Genomic DNA, 17,955 nt, shown 5'->3' on the forward strand with positions numbered 1-17,955 from the left:
TCCAGCAAGCTAGGTACTCATTTTACTGAGGTTGGAAGGAGAGAAAGCTGAGTCAACCTTGAGCAGGTCACCTGAACCCATCAGTATCAAACTCAGGTCATGAGCAGAGGCTTGGCTGCAATACTGCACTTTAACCACTGTGGCATGAAAATCATATCCTTGATTCTGATTCTGCAGTCTGATCAGTAAAATCTTCAAGGAAGTTTTTGAGAAATGAATATTTTACTCTTACAGTAAAGTGCAGATGAACATCCTTTTCTGTCAGGAGGAACCCAGGATAGAAAACCCAGCACAATATTTTTTAAAGTGAATTTAATTGGTTTTTGATATGGAAAATAAAAAGCTTTATCTGCTCTCTCCATTTACAACGGATGCTGTTGGAAAACAAACTATTCATTTGGAGATAGTTTGTTACATCAGAACCATGGATGACACTCTGTTTTATGTGGTATGTAGCCACCAACAGTACACTGCAAATTTCTTCACAAATAGATCTCACTGCTTGCTTGCTTGCACGTAGGGATTTCCAGGTACAATCCCTGGTAGCTCCAGTTAAAGAGACTGAATGAGGCAAGGGTGAGCAACCATAGCAGCAACAGCAACCACCACTATGGCCTCAACAATGGGAGGGAGACAATATACAACCTTGTCGTACACCTTTCCCAATTTTGAACCAATCAGTTGTTCCATATCCAGTTCTAACTCTTGCTTCCTGACGCATATATAGATTTCTCAGGAGATAGATAAGGTGGTCTGGTACTGCCATTTCTTTAAGAACTTGTCATAGTCAAAGGCTTTTGCGTAGTCAATGAAGCAGAAGTAGATGTTTTTCTGGAACTCTCTGGCTTTCTCCATAATCCAGTGCATGTTAGCAATTTGGTCTCTAGTTCCTCTGCCCCTTCAAAATCCAGCTTGTACTTCTGGGAGTTCTCGATCCACATACTGCTGAAGCTTACTTTGTAGGATTTTGAACATAACCTTGCTAGCGTGTGAAATATGGTAGTTGGAGCATTCTTTGGCACTGCCCTTCTCTGGGATTGGGATGTAGACTGATGTTTTCCAGTCCTCTGGCCACTGCTGAGTTTTCCAAACTTGCTGGCATATTGAGTGTAGCACCTTAACAGAGTCATCTTTTAAGATTTTAAATAGTTCAACTGGAATGCCATCACTTCCACTGGCCTTGTTGTTAGCCATTCTTTCTAAGGCCCACTTAGGTCAGCAGCCACACTATCTGGGTTGTCCAGGACATCTAGATCTTTCTGGTATCATTCCTCTGTGTATTCTTGCCATCACTTCTTGGTGTTTTCTGCTTCTGTTAGGTCCCTACAATTTTGGTCCTTTATCATATCTACAATTTTGGTCCTTTATCTTTGCACAAAATGTTCCTTTAATATCTCCAATTTTCTTGAACAGATCTATGGTTTTTCCCTTTCTATTATTTTTCTCGATATCTTTGGAAGTCTGCATTCCATTTTCTGTAACTTTCCCTATCTCCCTTGCATTTTGTTTCCCTTCTCTTCTCTGCTATTTGTAAGGCTCCATTGGACAGCCACTTTGCTTTCTTGCATTTCCTTTTCTTTGGGATGGTTTTTGTTGCTGGTTCCTGTACAGTGTTACGACCCTCCATCCATAGTTCTACAGGCACTCTGTCCACCAAATCTAGTTCCTTAAATCTGTTCTTCACTTCCACTGTGTATTCATAAGGAATTTGGTTTAGATTATATCTGACTAGCCCAGTGGTTTTTCCTACTTTCTTCAGTTTAAGTTTGAATTTTGCTATGAGAAGTTGATGATCAGAGCCACAATCAGCTCCAGGTCTTTTTTTTTGCTGACTGTATAGAGCTTCTCCATCTTTGGCTGCAGAGAACATAATCAATCTGATTTCAGTATTGCCCATCTGGTGATGCCCATGTGTAGAAGTTGGACAAGAGTGTTTGTGATCACCAGCTTGTTCTCTTGACAAAACTCTATTAGCCTTTGCCTTGCTTCGTTTTGAACTCCAAGGCCAAATTTACCTGTTCCTTTATCTCTTCACTCTTTACTTTAGCATTAATCCCCTAGAATGAGAAGAACATCTTTCTTTGGTGTCAGTTCTAGAAGGTGCTGTAAGTCTTCATAGAATTGGTCAATTTCAGCCTCTTCAGCATGAGTGGTTGGTGCATAAACTTGGATTACTGTGGTGTTGTATGGTCTGCCTTGGATTTGTATTGAAATCATTGTATCATTTTTGAGATTGTATCCCAGTACACCTTTTCCCACTCTTTTGTTGACTATGAGGGCTACTCCATTTCTTCTACGGGATTCTTGCCCACAATAGTAGATATGATAATCATCTGAATTGAATTCACACGTTCCCATCCATTTTAGTTCAAGGAAAGATGCTTTCAGGCAATTTCAGCAATTCCAAAATTAGAAGTTTTGCTTATATCCATTTATATTCATAATAAAAATAACAGAAGGTAGTACTGGCATGGGTATGAGTTAAAAATATGAAGTCATTTTATATGGTGAGGAATATGGAGAGATGTAAACAGAATGCTAAAGAAGGCAGTGCTTAATTATAATACATTTGCAGATGTTAGGCCTTATTTGTATAGTACTAGAACTAGTGGTTAATGAGCTTTGAGTACTACAGTAGTAGTAAAACTACTTCAGCAAAGTGAGATGAAATGCAGAAATTTTGTTATAGAATATAATGCACTAAGTTATTAAAGTTCTTTTATGTCTCAACTGAATTCCATATTTTCTCTTTCAACAGCCCCATATAGCCTTTTGAAGAGCCACGATACAGTATCATGTTTGGTTATAATTGGTTCCTTCCCTTTTGTTGCAAGAGCATGCCCTCTTCCCTATGTGATCTATACCTGTCTAGCTTCAGGAAGGCTTCAACATGCTGTTCCTGGTAGATTCAGAGCCTCCACTTTCCATAAATGTGACTACAAGACATGGTGTGGCACAAGAAATGCATTTGCAAAATAAGTACTGAAGTTTTTTAGCTGTTCTGTAGTATCAGTACAATCTAACTGCAATCTTCCTTGGCTTCATCATATAAGGCTTTAGGATTCCCCTTGGACAAATTGACATTTTGATTGAAAATACATTAGAACACCTTTATGTGTGGATTCAGTTTCCATAGTTTCAGTTTTTCACTGCTGCCACCGCCCTGCTCTACAGAAACAGCACATGGCTGCAGCTGCCATGTAAATAGGTTTCACTACTAGCTGCGGTTTTAGGCATTCGCAGCAGGTCTTGGAACATATCACCCGCAGATACAGGGACACTCTCGTAATAAGTTTATACTAACACCCTAGATTCTGTATAAGTCATGGTGCTCTTAGGATGCATCAGTTTCCCCAAAGTTCAGCTATAGGCTAAGTGCTGAAATACTGACCTAAGGTCAGGTTTCTGAGACCATCATCTTCTATATAGATATGTTTTCGCAGAAGGAAAACATGCAGCCACAGCCAGCAGTTTGTAGAAAAGAAATGGGCTGCACTCCTCTATGAAGCTGGAGTCTTATAACTAAATAAATTGTGCTGTCATTCCTAATGTGCTGCTTCTGGCAGAGGACCAGGAATCAAGAGCTGTCCCGACGCATATATGTGGGTGGCACTTGTCCAAACATAGCCCTCCCTCAGCTGACTAAAACTGAGACATGTAGCTTAGAACCAGACAAAAAACCATCTCAGTGGAGCTTCTTTGAACAGAAGCAGCACACCTATGAATTCAGATACTAGGGACAAGTGCAAAAGTCTGTCATTGTTACACCCTACCTGTGAGTATCAAGAGACACTGTGGAAACAGAAAAGCTGAATGGATGGATCTAGATTGGTCTGATCAGAAATGGTTCAGAAATGAACCATCTCTTCTCTGGGGGCAGTTTGAAATGTCCCAATTTAGAGTCCCAAACTCCCTGTTTTATATCTTAGCTTACTTTGTGGCACACAAAAAGATTTCTAAAAACCTGACACTTCATGAGCTGATTATAGGAAAGGCATTTCAAAGAAGAAGGAGTGAATGTATAATCTGGCTTGAGGCTTTTAGATTGGTCTTTTCAGAATAGTAGGAATAATCTTTGCACAGTTCTGGATCTTATAAGAGGAAAAATAATTGATATTCTTGTTTGTTCACATCTGTGTATCTTCTTTTTTCCTTAATTTCCAGAGAAAGGGGTGGTGTTTGGGGCTCCACTGACTGAAGAAGGCATTGCTCAAATATCTCAACTGATTGAGTATCTACATAAGAGTAAGTGCTGTTGGCTCCCTTTCTGTCATTGCTAAATCAAGGATTGTGGACTAGTCTGCAGGTGTAGATTTGGCTTATATGACTGCTAGCATCTCAGATGAAGCACAGCCTTCTTCTGCATCATGCCCTCCAAATATGTTGGACTACCACTCCCATAATGTCCAAGGCAGAATTCCCCAAATATCCAAATGACACCAGCTCAGGTGTGGCTATTCTGTAATAATTATGTTTCTAAACATTTTCCACCACCAACCACATAAATGCTTCTTTTGCAGGAGACCCTGGGGGTTGGGAGGAAACCAAAATTTTGGTTGAAAAAGGAAAGATTATAAAATACAGTATTAGGTAGTCCCTGCTAAAAGATTGAGAGTAACAATATTTCATCTGTCACATACTTTGTATCTATCTTATTTTCCCTGTTGTTTTGCAGATCTGCGGGTGGAAGGCTTGTTCCGAGTGCCAGGAAACAGTACCAGGCAGCAGAATCTGAGAGATGCTTTGAACAGTGGGGTTGAAATTGACTTGGATTCTGGGGAGTTTCACTCCAATGATGTGGCCACTGTGTTGAAAATGTTCCTGGGACAATTACCAGAGCCACTGTTGACCCATAAACATTTCCATGCACACCTGAAAATTTCAGGTAAGCAACTACTGGGAAGAAATAGGAACCAAATTATTATACACTGGGACAATACTTGAATTTTATATGTTCATCAGAAAGGCTGTGGTGTATCTGATATAGAGTCTGTGAGGCTGTCCTTTCCTTCCCCATTTCCCCATAAAGCAGTTTGCTGCAGTAGTTGTGATGCACAGGGCCTGTAGATGTCTGCCATTCTAATTTGCAAAGAGTGTCTCTAGATCCACTTGTGTGTGGGCATAAGAAAATATAAGAACTTAAGAAGAGCCCTGCTGGATCAGGCCATTGGGCCCATCTAGTCCAGCTTCCTGTATCTCACAGGGGCCCCACCAGATGCCTCTGGGAGCACATGAGACAACTAGATACCTGTCTCCTGATGCCCCTTCCCTGCATCTGGCATTTTGAGGTACCTTCCTTTTAAGCCTGGAGATTATACATCCCCATTATGGCTTGTAACCTGTGATAGACTTTTCTCCAAAAATCTGTCCAATCCCCTTTAAAGGCATTTAGGCCAGATGTCATCACCACATCCTGTGGCAAGGAGTTCCACAAACAACATGCTGGGTAAAGAAATATTTTCTTTTGTTTCTTCTCACTCTCCCAACACTCAATTTGAGTGGCTGTCCTCTGGTTCTAGTATTGCGTGGAAGGGAAAAGAGCTTCCCTCTATCCACTTTATCTATCCCCTGTCTACGTCTCTATCACATCCCCCCTCAGGAGCCTTTTCTCTAAACTAAAGAGCCCCAAACGTGACAGAATTCTTGAATTCTGCATGGCTGAGGTTTCTTGTAGTCTGCTCTGCTGGAGGTTTATAGATATTCTCCTAACTTTTCAATTATAGACCTAACACAATTTGATGAGAAGGGCAACAAGACCAGCATTCCAGATAAAGAACGCCAGATTGAAGCCCTTCAGCTGCTCTTTTTGATCCTGCCAGCCCCCAACCGCAATCTGCTGAAGCTGCTCTTGGATCTGCTCTATCAAACAGCCAAGAAACAGGATAAGAACAAGATGTCTGCTCATAATCTTGCTCTTATGTTTGCACCTCACATTTTGTGGCCTCGAAATGTAAGTGCCATGTTTTATGTAGCAGCACAAAAAAAAAAAATCAGACTGGAAAAGGAGAAGATCCTGACCATATTCTTGGATTTGACTCCTGTGTGTCAGTTCCCCTGAAAATCAGCCTTTCCGTGAGCTTGTGAAACACCTGTTGTCTTCTAATTATTCTGCTTTCATACCTTCTACTAGGTGACGGCCAGTGACCTTCAGGAGAACATTGCCAAACTGAATAATGGGATGGCTTTCATGATCAAGCACTCACAAAAGCTCTTCAAGGTAGATATACCAAAGAGGGACGAATCAGACTTCTCTCCTCAGGTGGAGAGACACCTTGCACAACCCCTGAGTTGAGGTTTGTTCAAGGTATCTGTTCCTTCTGCTGCACAAAACATTATAGGAATTGCCATTTTAAAAAAAAAAGGTCCTCACCAATCTTTGTTATTTAGCCAGCTTTGATTTTTAGTTAATAATATGGTTCTACTCAGTCTCTGGAAACAGAATAAGAGCTCCCTTAGGAATTGAAGCGAGCATTTGGTGACATACAACATAACTGAGGAGAGAACAAAGGCTTAGGCTCTAATCCTGAATGCCTTTTACGTCTGCAGATCCAGGTTGGCAATCTTTTTCAGCCCCAGGGCTGAAGTCCTTCATAGCACCACTCTAGTAGTGGGTCAAAGCTACACAGAACCCATTCACACAACCCACTCATACCCACTCCTTTACACCCTTCTGCCCATTCACACATATTCCTTCATTCCTATGCTATTATTTAAACCACTCTTCTCCATCTCTTTCTTTTCCTCTCTATCTTGGCATGCCAGTTCAAATACACATGACATTCTTAAGCCTAATTTCAGGGGAAGGGTTCAGAGAGGTGCTTACTTGTGCAGAAGTTAACTGTTCTCTCTGCAGCTGCTACCCACCCTCTGAAACTGGCTGACCTGTGTGGTAGGTGGTTTTAGGGAAAAGGAGCAATTTGCACAAATGCAGTCTTTCCCCCTCAAGTTTGTGAGGGTGGCCATGAGCTAAAGCCAAAGGCTTCATGGGTTGTGCACTGTCCAAATGCCAGTGGTTCCATCTTTTCTGTAAAGAAAACTTATTAGATCCTAAAAATTGCTCAGTCCTTGTCTTAAGGAATGGAAGCAATCAACAGGTGTGTATCTCAGAGTCAGAGACATTTTGCCTTATATATGTACATCTAACTCTTGTTTCACTCACCATCTAAGGCTCCTGTATACATCCGGGAATGTGCCAGACTGCATTACTTGGACTCCAGAGCACATGCCTCAAAGGTAGGATAATTTATCATTGAAGCAAGTCTACTGCATGAGCAGTTTTCAGTTAGGTCAGCTGACTGAAAACTGATGACTGACTTAGTCACAAAAACAGGAATTACCCCAAAGTGAATTCTATTGTAAATTCCACACTTTGGAGGATTGAAGAAACAGCATTAGACCTTGGATTTGTCATTTAGTCTGCTATACATCCGTACTGATAAAATACTTTCTGTCTAGGACAGAGGCTCTAGAAAGCTGAACAAACAATTTTTTAACAAATTAATTCTTCCATGGACCATCTTGGTATAGCTAACAACATATTTGAGGGGAAGGACGAAGAAAGGGTTGGGCCCTCAGCTGTGCAGCCCAGATCCTGCCCTCTTATTGGAAATTAGGTTTGTACCAGGTTTCTTAGGCCCATAAAAGACAAGCCACCTTTAGGGTGGGATGTTAACAGATGTCTGAGATGGGGCTAGGACAAAAAAGGTTGACGTGTTAAATGTTCTGAATATCACCAGGATGACCTCGACCTGCCAGTGCCGCAGGGTTTCAAAGACTTACAACTGCAGAGATTCAAGAAGCGAGGGCTGTTGGATCCCTCCAGTCATCAGGAAGACACTCAGCAGCATACAGAAGAAGCCCTGAAAGAGCTCTTCCGCCATGTTCATAATATGCCAGACTCTGCCAAGAAAAAGAAGCTCATCGAACAGGTAGTACTGGTCGTTATTTCTGGTATTTATATACTGTAGGTGAATCAATAACACTGTTCAGTGGCTGGCTCAAAGTCTAAAATAAATACTGTGGTAAAATAAAGCATCATAAAACAGCAAATTGCAGCACAAAAATTCCCAGGAAAGAGCAATAAAAGCATGATTAATATACACAGCTTATAAACTTTTATTCAAAACCCTAGGATCTTAGATTTTTAAAAGGCCTGGGAGGATTTTTCAAAAACCTTCCCCTGGCACAAAATGACTATAAAAATGGTGCCAAGTTTTTATTTGTAAACAGGCAGATTAGAAAATGCTTCAGGCCTAGAAAACTGGCCAGTGAGACCTTTATCTGCGGTTGGAGAAATAGAGTTTGACAGTTGGCATTGGCAGAGAAATTAAAGCGGCAACTGAGAGAGGCACAAACACATCAGACTCACAACAATGTTAATGAAATCTGATATGCCTTTCTTTTGTCTGTTTGCTGTGACCACTTTTTATTAGGGGTCACTAATTGTCTGCTGAGTATTTAATTGGCAATTCATCATTTATGTAATTAATTCATGTAATTAGATATATATATTTATATACTCACTGCTCGCTTTTCATTATACTCTTAGTGACCTGTTGTTGTTTTAAGACTTGTGTTAATTTCAATATAACCTTTTTTATATTAAAGAAATTGACAGGTGAGTCTATGTGGGGAGAGAATTCCACAGTCAGAATGCCACTGCTAGGAAAGCCCTCTCCCTATGGGCCAGCTATCTCACTTCACCTGGTGGGAATACCTAGATCAAAGCCTTTTAAAAATATGTCAGTGTTTAGGGAAGATGTATGTGGGAGAAGATGACTTCTGGTGGGTCCTTTTCTCAAGCCACTGAGGAGCTTTTAAGATCAAATGTTGCATTTTTAATTGGTATTGAAATAGACTGGCAACAACTATAGAACTGGGCTTTGGGCAATGTGACTGGCATGAAAAAAAAATCAGGATTGGGCTTTGTGTAGAATTAACAAAGCATTCATTTTCTTAGTTTCAGAAGCACCCTGAAGTTCTCACTCCTCAGAGAGGAACACCCACACCACAGACTCAGAAACGTACCCGCACGCATTCCTTTAGTGGCCTAATCAAGGTAAGAATCAGTCTATTATTAGTAATGCCTTGAGTAGTCATACTGCTCAGAATAAGGTTTGCTTAATTTTTGACAGATGGAGCATATGGGGTGAGAAGTTAAATAGATACTTGCTACTAGATTATCCTGCCGCTTTCTGGGACTCCTTATTCATTATGAGCACTTATGAAAGCAAAAATCAATAGAGTTGAAATGGCTCATTGCCATCTCATTTAGTAATGGCTCCCTTCCCCCAATGCGAGAGGTTTCAATGGGAAGACAGGTTTTTGGTGGTGTAAAAAAAGTAGCAACTGAATTTCTAAATCTGAGCCAAACACATGTCAGGTAGAGAAATGTGTTGCAATTAAGTGATGAATGTAAATCAAGAGAGACCATGATATGTAAGGTAGAATATATTGACCGAAATATGAGTGCTAAAATATCATTTCAGCTTTTCAGGGGAAAGATTTATTGGGGGAAATCCATATACAGTGGTGCCCCACATAGCAACATTAATTCGTTCCGGATTAATCGTTGCTATGCAGAAACATCGCTAAACGGAATGGAAAAAGCCATAGGAATGCATTAAACTTTGTTTAATGCGTTCCTATCGCTCCCAAACTCACCGTTCAGCGAAGTTCCTCCATAGCGCCGCCATTTTCGCGCCCTCGGTAAGCGAGGGCAGGGCGCAAAAACATTTGTGGCAGCCATTTTGGGCACCCGGCGGCCATTTTGGAACCGCCAATCAGCTGTTTAAAAAACATCGCAATGCGAAGATCAGTAAGCGAAACGCTTACCGATCATCGCAATGCAATGTTTTGCCTATTCAGAATATCGCAATGCGATTGCATTAGCGATCTAAAAAAATTGATCGCTATGCGGATTCATCGTTAAACGGTGCACTCGTTAAGCGAGGCACCACTGTATAACCAAAACTGAGTTGTTCATACCTGTGCAGTTCAAAGGAGAATTGTGAATCTTTCCCTTTTGCCTGCTTAACAAGTTGATATAGAGGTCTATAGAGAAGTATTGGTCTGTTATCTTTCTATTCAGTACTCAGTAGTGATCCAAAGCAATATTTTCCTTTCCTTAATATAGCGTAAAGTCCTGGGAAGTCATGTATCTTTGGACAGAAAGGGAAAAGATGTCTCACCATCTACAAGTACTAAGGACCCAAAGAGTGGCAGTAAGGAGAATGTCAGCCTGGTAAGGACTGCTGGAAGACCGATCACCTTTCATTTCACTAAGAGGTTTCTTTTCATAACAGAGTTATTGGTAGATGTCTACATGTATTGTGTTGGCTCCCTAAATCTATCTGGAGATATTTTAGGTCTAATCCTGCTTCTGGATGCCTCATGAATAAAAGAGGAATCCTATTTGGCATTTATGGTGGAGCAAAAGATAAGAGCTGCCATATCTAGACATAGGACTTCTGTGTTTTAACAAATGGGAAAAAACACAAAAAAGGCTCTTTTATTCTTGTTTATGTCCTTTTATTGATTCCCGAAAGAAAGTCTCTTAAAGAGAAGAAAATAGAAGTTTCACATTTTTCTTGTTTCCCTCTTTTGTTTAACCTTTCTTTCAGTCCTTTTCTGTCAAATCAGCCAGGATTTTTTTCATCCAATAGTGTTATGAGCCCTCTTGCCAGCAGCCAGTCAGAAATATCTGGAGAGGCACCAGGAATTTTAAAGCTGTAAAAAGGCCTGAATTGGTTGGGACCCAGGGGGGATGATCTTTTTTGTTTCATTTTTTTTCCTTGTACAAGCTCCTGGTGCCCTCTGTCTTGTGCTGTCCTGTCTATCTATGCCTTGCTCTGTCTTGGACCCTTTTCTTTTTTCCTTGATTTTTTGGGGGATTTCCCCACCTTCCAAGTATTTGGATTATTTTTCTGCCACTGCTAGATGGTCTGCCTGTGCCGATGTGTCTCCTAGGAGTAACTTTTTGGTATTTTTGCTCCTGATTTTTTTGGAGATCTTTTTAAATTTTTGGAGATCTGTTTGGCCTTTTCCTTTCTTGGATTATTTTTGCTGCCTGCCTGCTGATGTATGGGAGCACCAAAGAAAACAGGCATTAAGTGGTGGTGGGAAAGAAATATCACCATATGCTATTTGTTTTGGTTGGATGAGGTCTTTGATGGAATTTTTGCCCTTATTTGCTTGCTTCTTGCGTTTCCTGATTTTTTGGGTCAAGGGGGCTTTGTGGGTGTGTTTTATTTGACTGATTTCTGTCTTGATTTGTGGGGTGTGTACGCTTTCCCTGTTGGATTTATTCTTTAAAATGTTTGTTTGTTTAGTTTAAGACGGAGTGTGTCCCAGGCAGCATCGAGCTCTTTGTTCTCTCATCCAGAAGTCTTATCCTGAAGGCCAACTAAATAGTTTGCACAAAGGTGGAGGAGAGTGAATCCTTTCTTTTACCTCCATCCAACATAGAAACAACCAGTGTGGTTAACTGATCGTCTTATTGAGCAGTGCCAGGGCTGACATGGATCTTTTAGGGATAAGGCGTCACTAGCCCAGTCACTCCAGCAAGGTTTCTGTGGCGATAGGCACCTTACCAGACAGTCAACGTTTCTTGCACCAGGTCAGAGGCCTGTGTTGTAGTTACTGATAGAAAGGGTATAGGGTTTGGCATAAGTATGTTCTTCCTCTGTGCTGCCCACAGCCACTGTGTTTTGCCCTTGCTGCAGTATTAGGGCAATTCCTGTCATAGAGGTGCATATATTGCATTCTGTCAACATAGTAGACTTCCACCAAATCTTAAAGTTTCCCAGCCAACATGCTTTTAGGATAAAAGTGTTCCCTAACACACTCTCATCTGTGTAGTGTCCCAGCTCTTGAACCCTTTCTTTTCCCCTTAACAAAAGACTTCCTCTGGGGCATGAATAACTGTGCTCCATAAATTAATCTTAATTTAGGCAAGCAAGTTGGCAGCAACCTGCCACGTGCTACGGTAGCTTGATTGGGGATAGGGTACTGCAAAGTTTGAAAGGCAGAGTTTCATTTTATATCTTGTCCAGTTACAGACACCTACTTCTTCTCCAACAAGCACCCTGATTCGAGCAAAGCTGAAATCCTTGGAGCGCAGGAAAGAGGTGAGTTCAGTTGTCATACATACAGTGTATTTTAATGCAAGTGGGCAGAACACCTGCTCTGCTAAGGTTCCAAAGTTGCCTTTCCAGCTCCACAAAGTCCACTGTCTCAGATGAATGATGGGAGTGGAGCTTGAGATCTCCGTAACTAGGAAGTTCAGCTTCATTCTCCTGTCATCTTCCCCACACGTGCAAGGTGAAAGGAGAATGAAGCACAAAAACTTGAATTTTAGCATCAGCCAGTTCTCAAAGTGCAGGTTGACTAAGCCCAGTCTCATTCTTCCTTTGCCTTTCTCACACAAGTCTCCAGATGAAGCAACACATGGATAAGCTCTAGGCAGCACTTTAGCTGTCATCTTGTCAGGGGTTTGGCCATATTCCATAACCTCATCCAGATTGGGTGGGGAGAGCCTACTGGCCACCCCAAACTAGTTCCCCATCCATGTTTTCGTTTGTTTCAGCTGTAGCTGCTCTATAATTTCATGTTTTGGCATAAAATTTGTGGACTTCATACCTAAAAACCAAGATGGTATACTTAAAGCTTGTGATCTTAAGCCCGTTTCCAAAGTATCGATCTAAGGATGATGATATGTTTGAATCTGAACTCTCTAATATAATGTCACCATGAACTAAGTTCAAAGGCCAGTGTCAGTCCCAAAGCTGCCCAGAATGGGCAAGTCAAAGAGCTTTATGGTAGTCTGTGATTTAAAAGAAGATCTATAGAAAAATAGCAAGTGTGTTAAAGTGGAAAGACTCTTAGCCTAAGATTTGGGCTTCTATAATAGCAAGTAAAGACTACCTCATGATGACTCTGGTGACAAGTGTCCATAGTTTCATTATTCTAATTCTGTAATAAAACAAATCTGCTAATTCTTCTTCTTTTGGCACAGGATCCTTGTAAACACATTCAGTTTCATGAGACCTCAGCAAAGGAATCTTCCATTTGAGGACCCACTTGATAAGAGTATATATGCAACAAAAACTCAAAAACCTGTGGAAAATATATGTTCCCCGCAAGCTGTGAGCAAAGAAAGCATGAGGGCCAAGACTCTCTGATCCCTCTAACCTCTGATCCCTAAGTGCACAGCTTCGTGTGTACCAGAATAACAGATTCTCCTTTCATTTGAGTACTACCCTGACCACTTGTCTATGGACCAGACAGTATCTGCAACATAGCCTCCCTTCGGAGAGGTTATTGCTTTTCATTCCTTGTATTTCTAGATGTCCATCTTTCTATAACTGTTCAGGGCTTGGCTTCTATCTTCCACTTCCTGCTGATATTTTTTTTTCTTTTTCTTTTCTGGAGAGGGGCCTTTACTATACAGTATATGCCATTTTTTAAAATCCTGCAATTCCTATTAACATCCACAGGAGTCAGGCTTTCAGGTCCTCTCGGCAGCTAGGCTCATCTCAGTATCTCTTGGAACTGAAGTCTTTCTGTTGTGGTTTTTAATGGAACTGGAGGAGTACCTGTATGCAGAGCTGTCTCATACAAATCACAGGGCTCTTCCCTGGGTCTGTGCTATTGTAACTTGGACATTTTAGATCAAGAGCTAAAAGCAACCATAGTAATAACCTCTGCAAATTCCCCCACACATCCTGGTTTTTAAAGAACAGCATATCCTTATTTTAGTATGTCCACTGGATCACCTTCAAAGCTCTCAAAGGTATGGTGACTCCATTGCCCCCCTACATGTACTTACCATCAGTGTGGTACTCTTGTTCTTCCCTCAGTGCTGATTGTCAAGGAAACATTTTAGCTGAAGCTTTGCCTGATGGAGTCAGTCTTGCTGCCCCCTACCTGTCATGCTCCTGCTGACTGTAGTCCAGGCTCTGACGCACATTTCTTAGAGAAGACCAAGGGTCTGACAGTTTAATGACTAACAATCTGTTGGAAGTGCACTAAAAGACAGAGGAGCTCATTAATACACAAGGCAACTGACTTGCTCTGTGGGAAGGACGAGAGCCTGTCAAATTAATAAAAGAAATGCCCCCTTTCCTTCTGTCAACAGTAGAGAAGCAAAGGTAGAAGAGTGGTGAAATGTTGTGGCAACGCTACTGTTTGCTTTCAGTGATAGCCGCTATAGTGCTTCAGCAATAATCTGAAATTGCAATAAATAAATAATAAATCCCCTCCTCCTCTTAAAAATGTGTGTAGATGAACATCCTGCAACCATACTTGGCAGTAGATGTGCCATGTAGAGTTGCTGGAGGCTTATGTAGATAGATCACAGGTAGATCTGTAACTTTCTACTGTGGTGAGGCCCACATTAATGAAGTGGCAAGACACAGTCTTTTGGTTTTATACATAGGGAGGAAGAGGGATTCCACAAATCTTAAGCTGGCTCTATCACATAATCCCAAGATTGTTTGAAAATACGTCTGATCTGACTTTTTTGAGTCCTCCTCCCATCAGGGAGATGGATGCACTGGATAAAGCATTTATGCGGAGCAGGATGATTTGTGGTGACAACTGCTGTGAACCACCTTGAACAGAATTCTAGTTCTTTTCTTTTACTTAGGTGTGGTCATGAGTGGCTTTTAGACCTTGAAGGTAACTGTCTCTGTGTTTTCTAACCCAAAATAACACTGTTGATTCAGGATAGCAAGCAACCCTGGATCCCTTCTTTCTGTTTTTTCATTTGTTGTATCATACATTTTCTTGGTCCAGCAAAAATTATCCTGTGAACTGTGCAAAATGTTACAAAAGTTCATGAAGCTTTGCTCTCTAAATCTGGGTGCTACTAAATTTGTCAATAATATTTAAATATAGAACGCATATGCCATTCAAATATTAGCAACAGTGGGAGTGAAAGCAACTCCAACAGTATTCTGATCCTGGAAAGGAACTGCCTCTAAGAGTGTTTGTGTTCTGCTCTTAAACATTTAAGCTTTACTTATGTGTGCAATGTAACAATGTAAAGTATGTGTTGTTGTGATGTGATGATGTATTGTCTTGTTTTCTCTGTTAATGTAGAATTCCTGCATTAAATAACCATTGGCATTGGTGCCTTGTTAATAGGTTCTTCAGTTAATTATTAATTTAGAGACAAAATTAAGTAAAATCTGAGAGGAGGAGGAATTTGCAAACACATGCTTGCTAACTTTAAAAGCATGTACTTCTGGAACTGAACTGTGCTTGACCAGGATCCTATAGGGAATATGAATTATCACAGAATTTGGACATTTCTGCATACATGTGTGTTTTGAATTTGAACACCTGCAAAGAAAAACTGGCAATATTGTACAATGATCACATGTCAAATACAGGCTTCCTAATGTTCTTTTTTTTTTTTTTAAGTTGCAAAACTTACATCATTACTGAACAGGACTATATGATGTCTTCCTTTGATCTTCTATTTTCCAGACCTGGCACTGACAAATTAGCAATGCACAGTTCAAAAACTGGAAGAAATGAAAGCCTCTTCATTTTCGCTCCTGCAAATCACTGACCGAACTAATACTATGGATCAAAATAGGAGCAGCTAAATAAATGGAGATGGGAAGGTTATCTGTGATATTGGGCATGGGATGTAGTTTAAGTTTTAAGAAGGGTAACATGAATTGGTGGCTGTTACTCTTTTAACATATGGAGAGTACACATGCCACTGCAGTTCTGACTCTTCAGTCTTGAGATATTTTAGACTATAAGAGAGATTAAAGAGGTACTCTACTTCTTCTGCAGTGCCATGTCTTGCTCTTGTGAGAAAGAACAGACTAGCTTTTAGGATTAGAGGGAAAAGGGACAGTCAGGTCAAGTGTCCTAACCTCATTAAGCCTCTTTATTTCATGTTCAAGTTAACACAAGCACTTCTTCTTGATAACTATTTCAGGGCTCTATTTCCCACTTAAGAGTCCACAATTTGTCATGGCTGCCAGGCAGTTATGTCTGTCACAATCCTTCACTGACAAGGACCACGTAGACTTGGCTTTAATTGTTTGTAGTCATCAGGCCATCTTGAACAAGAAGCCCGGGAGTTCAAGATCAAAGAATGTATATCACCTGCTATATATAGAGTATGTCTGGAGGAAAATGGGAAGGCTTTTTCACCAGTCAGATCTCAAAAAGCCACACCTGTGACAGAGGATCTTTCATAACAAATCAAAGACACATGTGATCTGCTTGCTTATAGAAGGAAGTGTGTAGCAAACTGAAGTGGTTTGGGGAAATGGACTTGTACAGCTGGACAACTGAATAAGAATACTCCACATGGCAAGGTCCCACTTGTGATCCTCGTTGGCACTGAACAGCTGACAAACATAATGTACTCTAAAATGGATAATGCAGACTGGCCATTGCTCTTCAGTCTAGTAATAGCCAACTATGAATTAAGAGCAGCAAAAGACAGATGACCCGGGCTCTAAACACTGCTGGTTTTATATATAGAAACTTGTATGGGGCAAGTGCTGCCCTGAGCAGTATTGAATCATTGGAGATTTGATGAGTCAAATCATGAAAGACTCTGTTGATTCAATGGGCCCACTCTAGTTGCGACTGACTACTAAATTTCAGCTGCTATCTTTGTCAGCTTTCCCCCTCTCCCCCAGATCAGCTTAAACGGGTTTCAGAGGAACCCAATAGCGAACATTCTAGCTGGTGCTAGTTCTAAAACAGCGCTGGGGGAGTTGGAATACAACTTGCACCATCTGCTACCACTGACCCGGAGGGCCACAGATTCCCAACTCCCATTGAAAAGCATCAGCATCTCAAACAGTGTTTGCTGGCTAGCTGGGCAAAAATATAAATAATTTGAAGAACACCTGCTCAGAGTTAGCCTGAATTGATCTTATCCCTGGAATGTGACCTAGGGAAGATCCCTAAATCTCTTTTCACATTAATGATGTGTCATAATTGGTTCATAACCACAGTCATTATCGTAGCACTGTCCTAATCCAGCACATACAAACATTGCATTTTATTTGTGTTTTGGATTAAGCTTGGATGACTAAAATGAACTGAATGGCCGGGCATTAATCTCCTAGTTCCACATATCTGATATTAAAATAAATGCAATAATTACACTTTATTCTTGAAATAAACTTTGGCGTGGAGCCACAGGAGGGAGCTAGTTACTCATTGTTGGCTCCTTGTGTCTTGTGAGACTTGCTATTTCCTTCCACCTAGAAATAAAAAAGGGTAATAGCTGGCATGTCATTTTAAAAAAATAATTGGCTGAAATGTTCACCCGTGCAATTATTGGTAATACGAGTACAGTACGTAGCATTGTGCACCTATAATGTATTACTTGGCTTCTCTTTTGTTAAAACTATGATCATGTCAAAAATCTTGTTTTAAGGAAGACTGATTCACACCACCTTTGTCACAGGCTACATGGTATAAGGCAATGGTGCAAATCAAATGTGTGAGCCTAGTAGTGATAATTCTCATCCAAGGACCACCTTCCAGTTGGCCATAAATATAGAGAAGACAACTTCTTTGCATCTTCATTCATGAAGCAGGCCAGGGCTATTATGTGTACCTCAGTTCTTGGGCCAAGGGAGAAAAAAGCCAGTAGTGTCCATGCAAAAGAAAGCCACATACAGCTGAAGAGCTGCAATGAGCTGTGATTTCCAATGCACTTCCTTTGAAACCTTCTTTTGCCAAGGCAATCAAGACAAGCCCTTGGGAACCCAAAGATTCTCCAAAGAGGCGAGGGCTTATTGCTGTCAAACAGCAGTATTTGACTCTGTGGAGAATTAATGCCAGACATACTTGGCAACAGTAGGCGGAAAGTTAGCCTAATAAGTAGTAAATTATCCCCCTCTTTCCCTGAGGAGAGTTAATGAATTTCTCCAAGTAAAGAGGAGGAAAAGAACAGTTGATAGGGCC

At 40.8% G+C, this 17,955-nt stretch overlaps 1 protein-coding gene across 2 annotated transcripts in view; it reads left to right on the forward strand.

Moving 5' to 3' along the window:
- ARHGAP19 (Rho GTPase activating protein 19) overlaps window positions 1-15,144 on the forward strand; it is a 34,661-nt gene extending 19,517 nt beyond the window's left edge. For both annotated transcript variants that reach the window (XM_072995700.2, XM_020778240.3), the window contains exons 3-12: window positions 4,165-4,245; window positions 4,676-4,885; window positions 5,724-5,950; window positions 6,131-6,217; window positions 7,168-7,233; window positions 7,737-7,928; window positions 8,960-9,058; window positions 10,136-10,243; window positions 12,054-12,128; window positions 13,016-15,144. In XM_072995700.2, coding sequence (XP_072851801.2) covers window positions 4,165-4,245; window positions 4,676-4,885; window positions 5,724-5,950; window positions 6,131-6,217; window positions 7,168-7,233; window positions 7,737-7,928; window positions 8,960-9,058; window positions 10,136-10,243; window positions 12,054-12,128; window positions 13,016-13,072 — 1,202 coding nt within the window. In that variant the 3' untranslated portion in view covers window positions 13,073-15,144. The remainder of the gene's footprint in view (window positions 1-4,164; window positions 4,246-4,675; window positions 4,886-5,723; window positions 5,951-6,130; window positions 6,218-7,167; window positions 7,234-7,736; window positions 7,929-8,959; window positions 9,059-10,135; window positions 10,244-12,053; window positions 12,129-13,015) is intronic.
- Window positions 15,145-17,955: the final 2,811 nt, after the last annotated feature.

Source organism: Pogona vitticeps, chromosome 3 (assembly GCF_051106095.1).
Source record: "Pogona vitticeps strain Pit_001003342236 chromosome 3, PviZW2.1, whole genome shotgun sequence".
Lineage (NCBI taxonomy): Eukaryota > Metazoa > Chordata > Lepidosauria > Squamata > Agamidae > Pogona > Pogona vitticeps.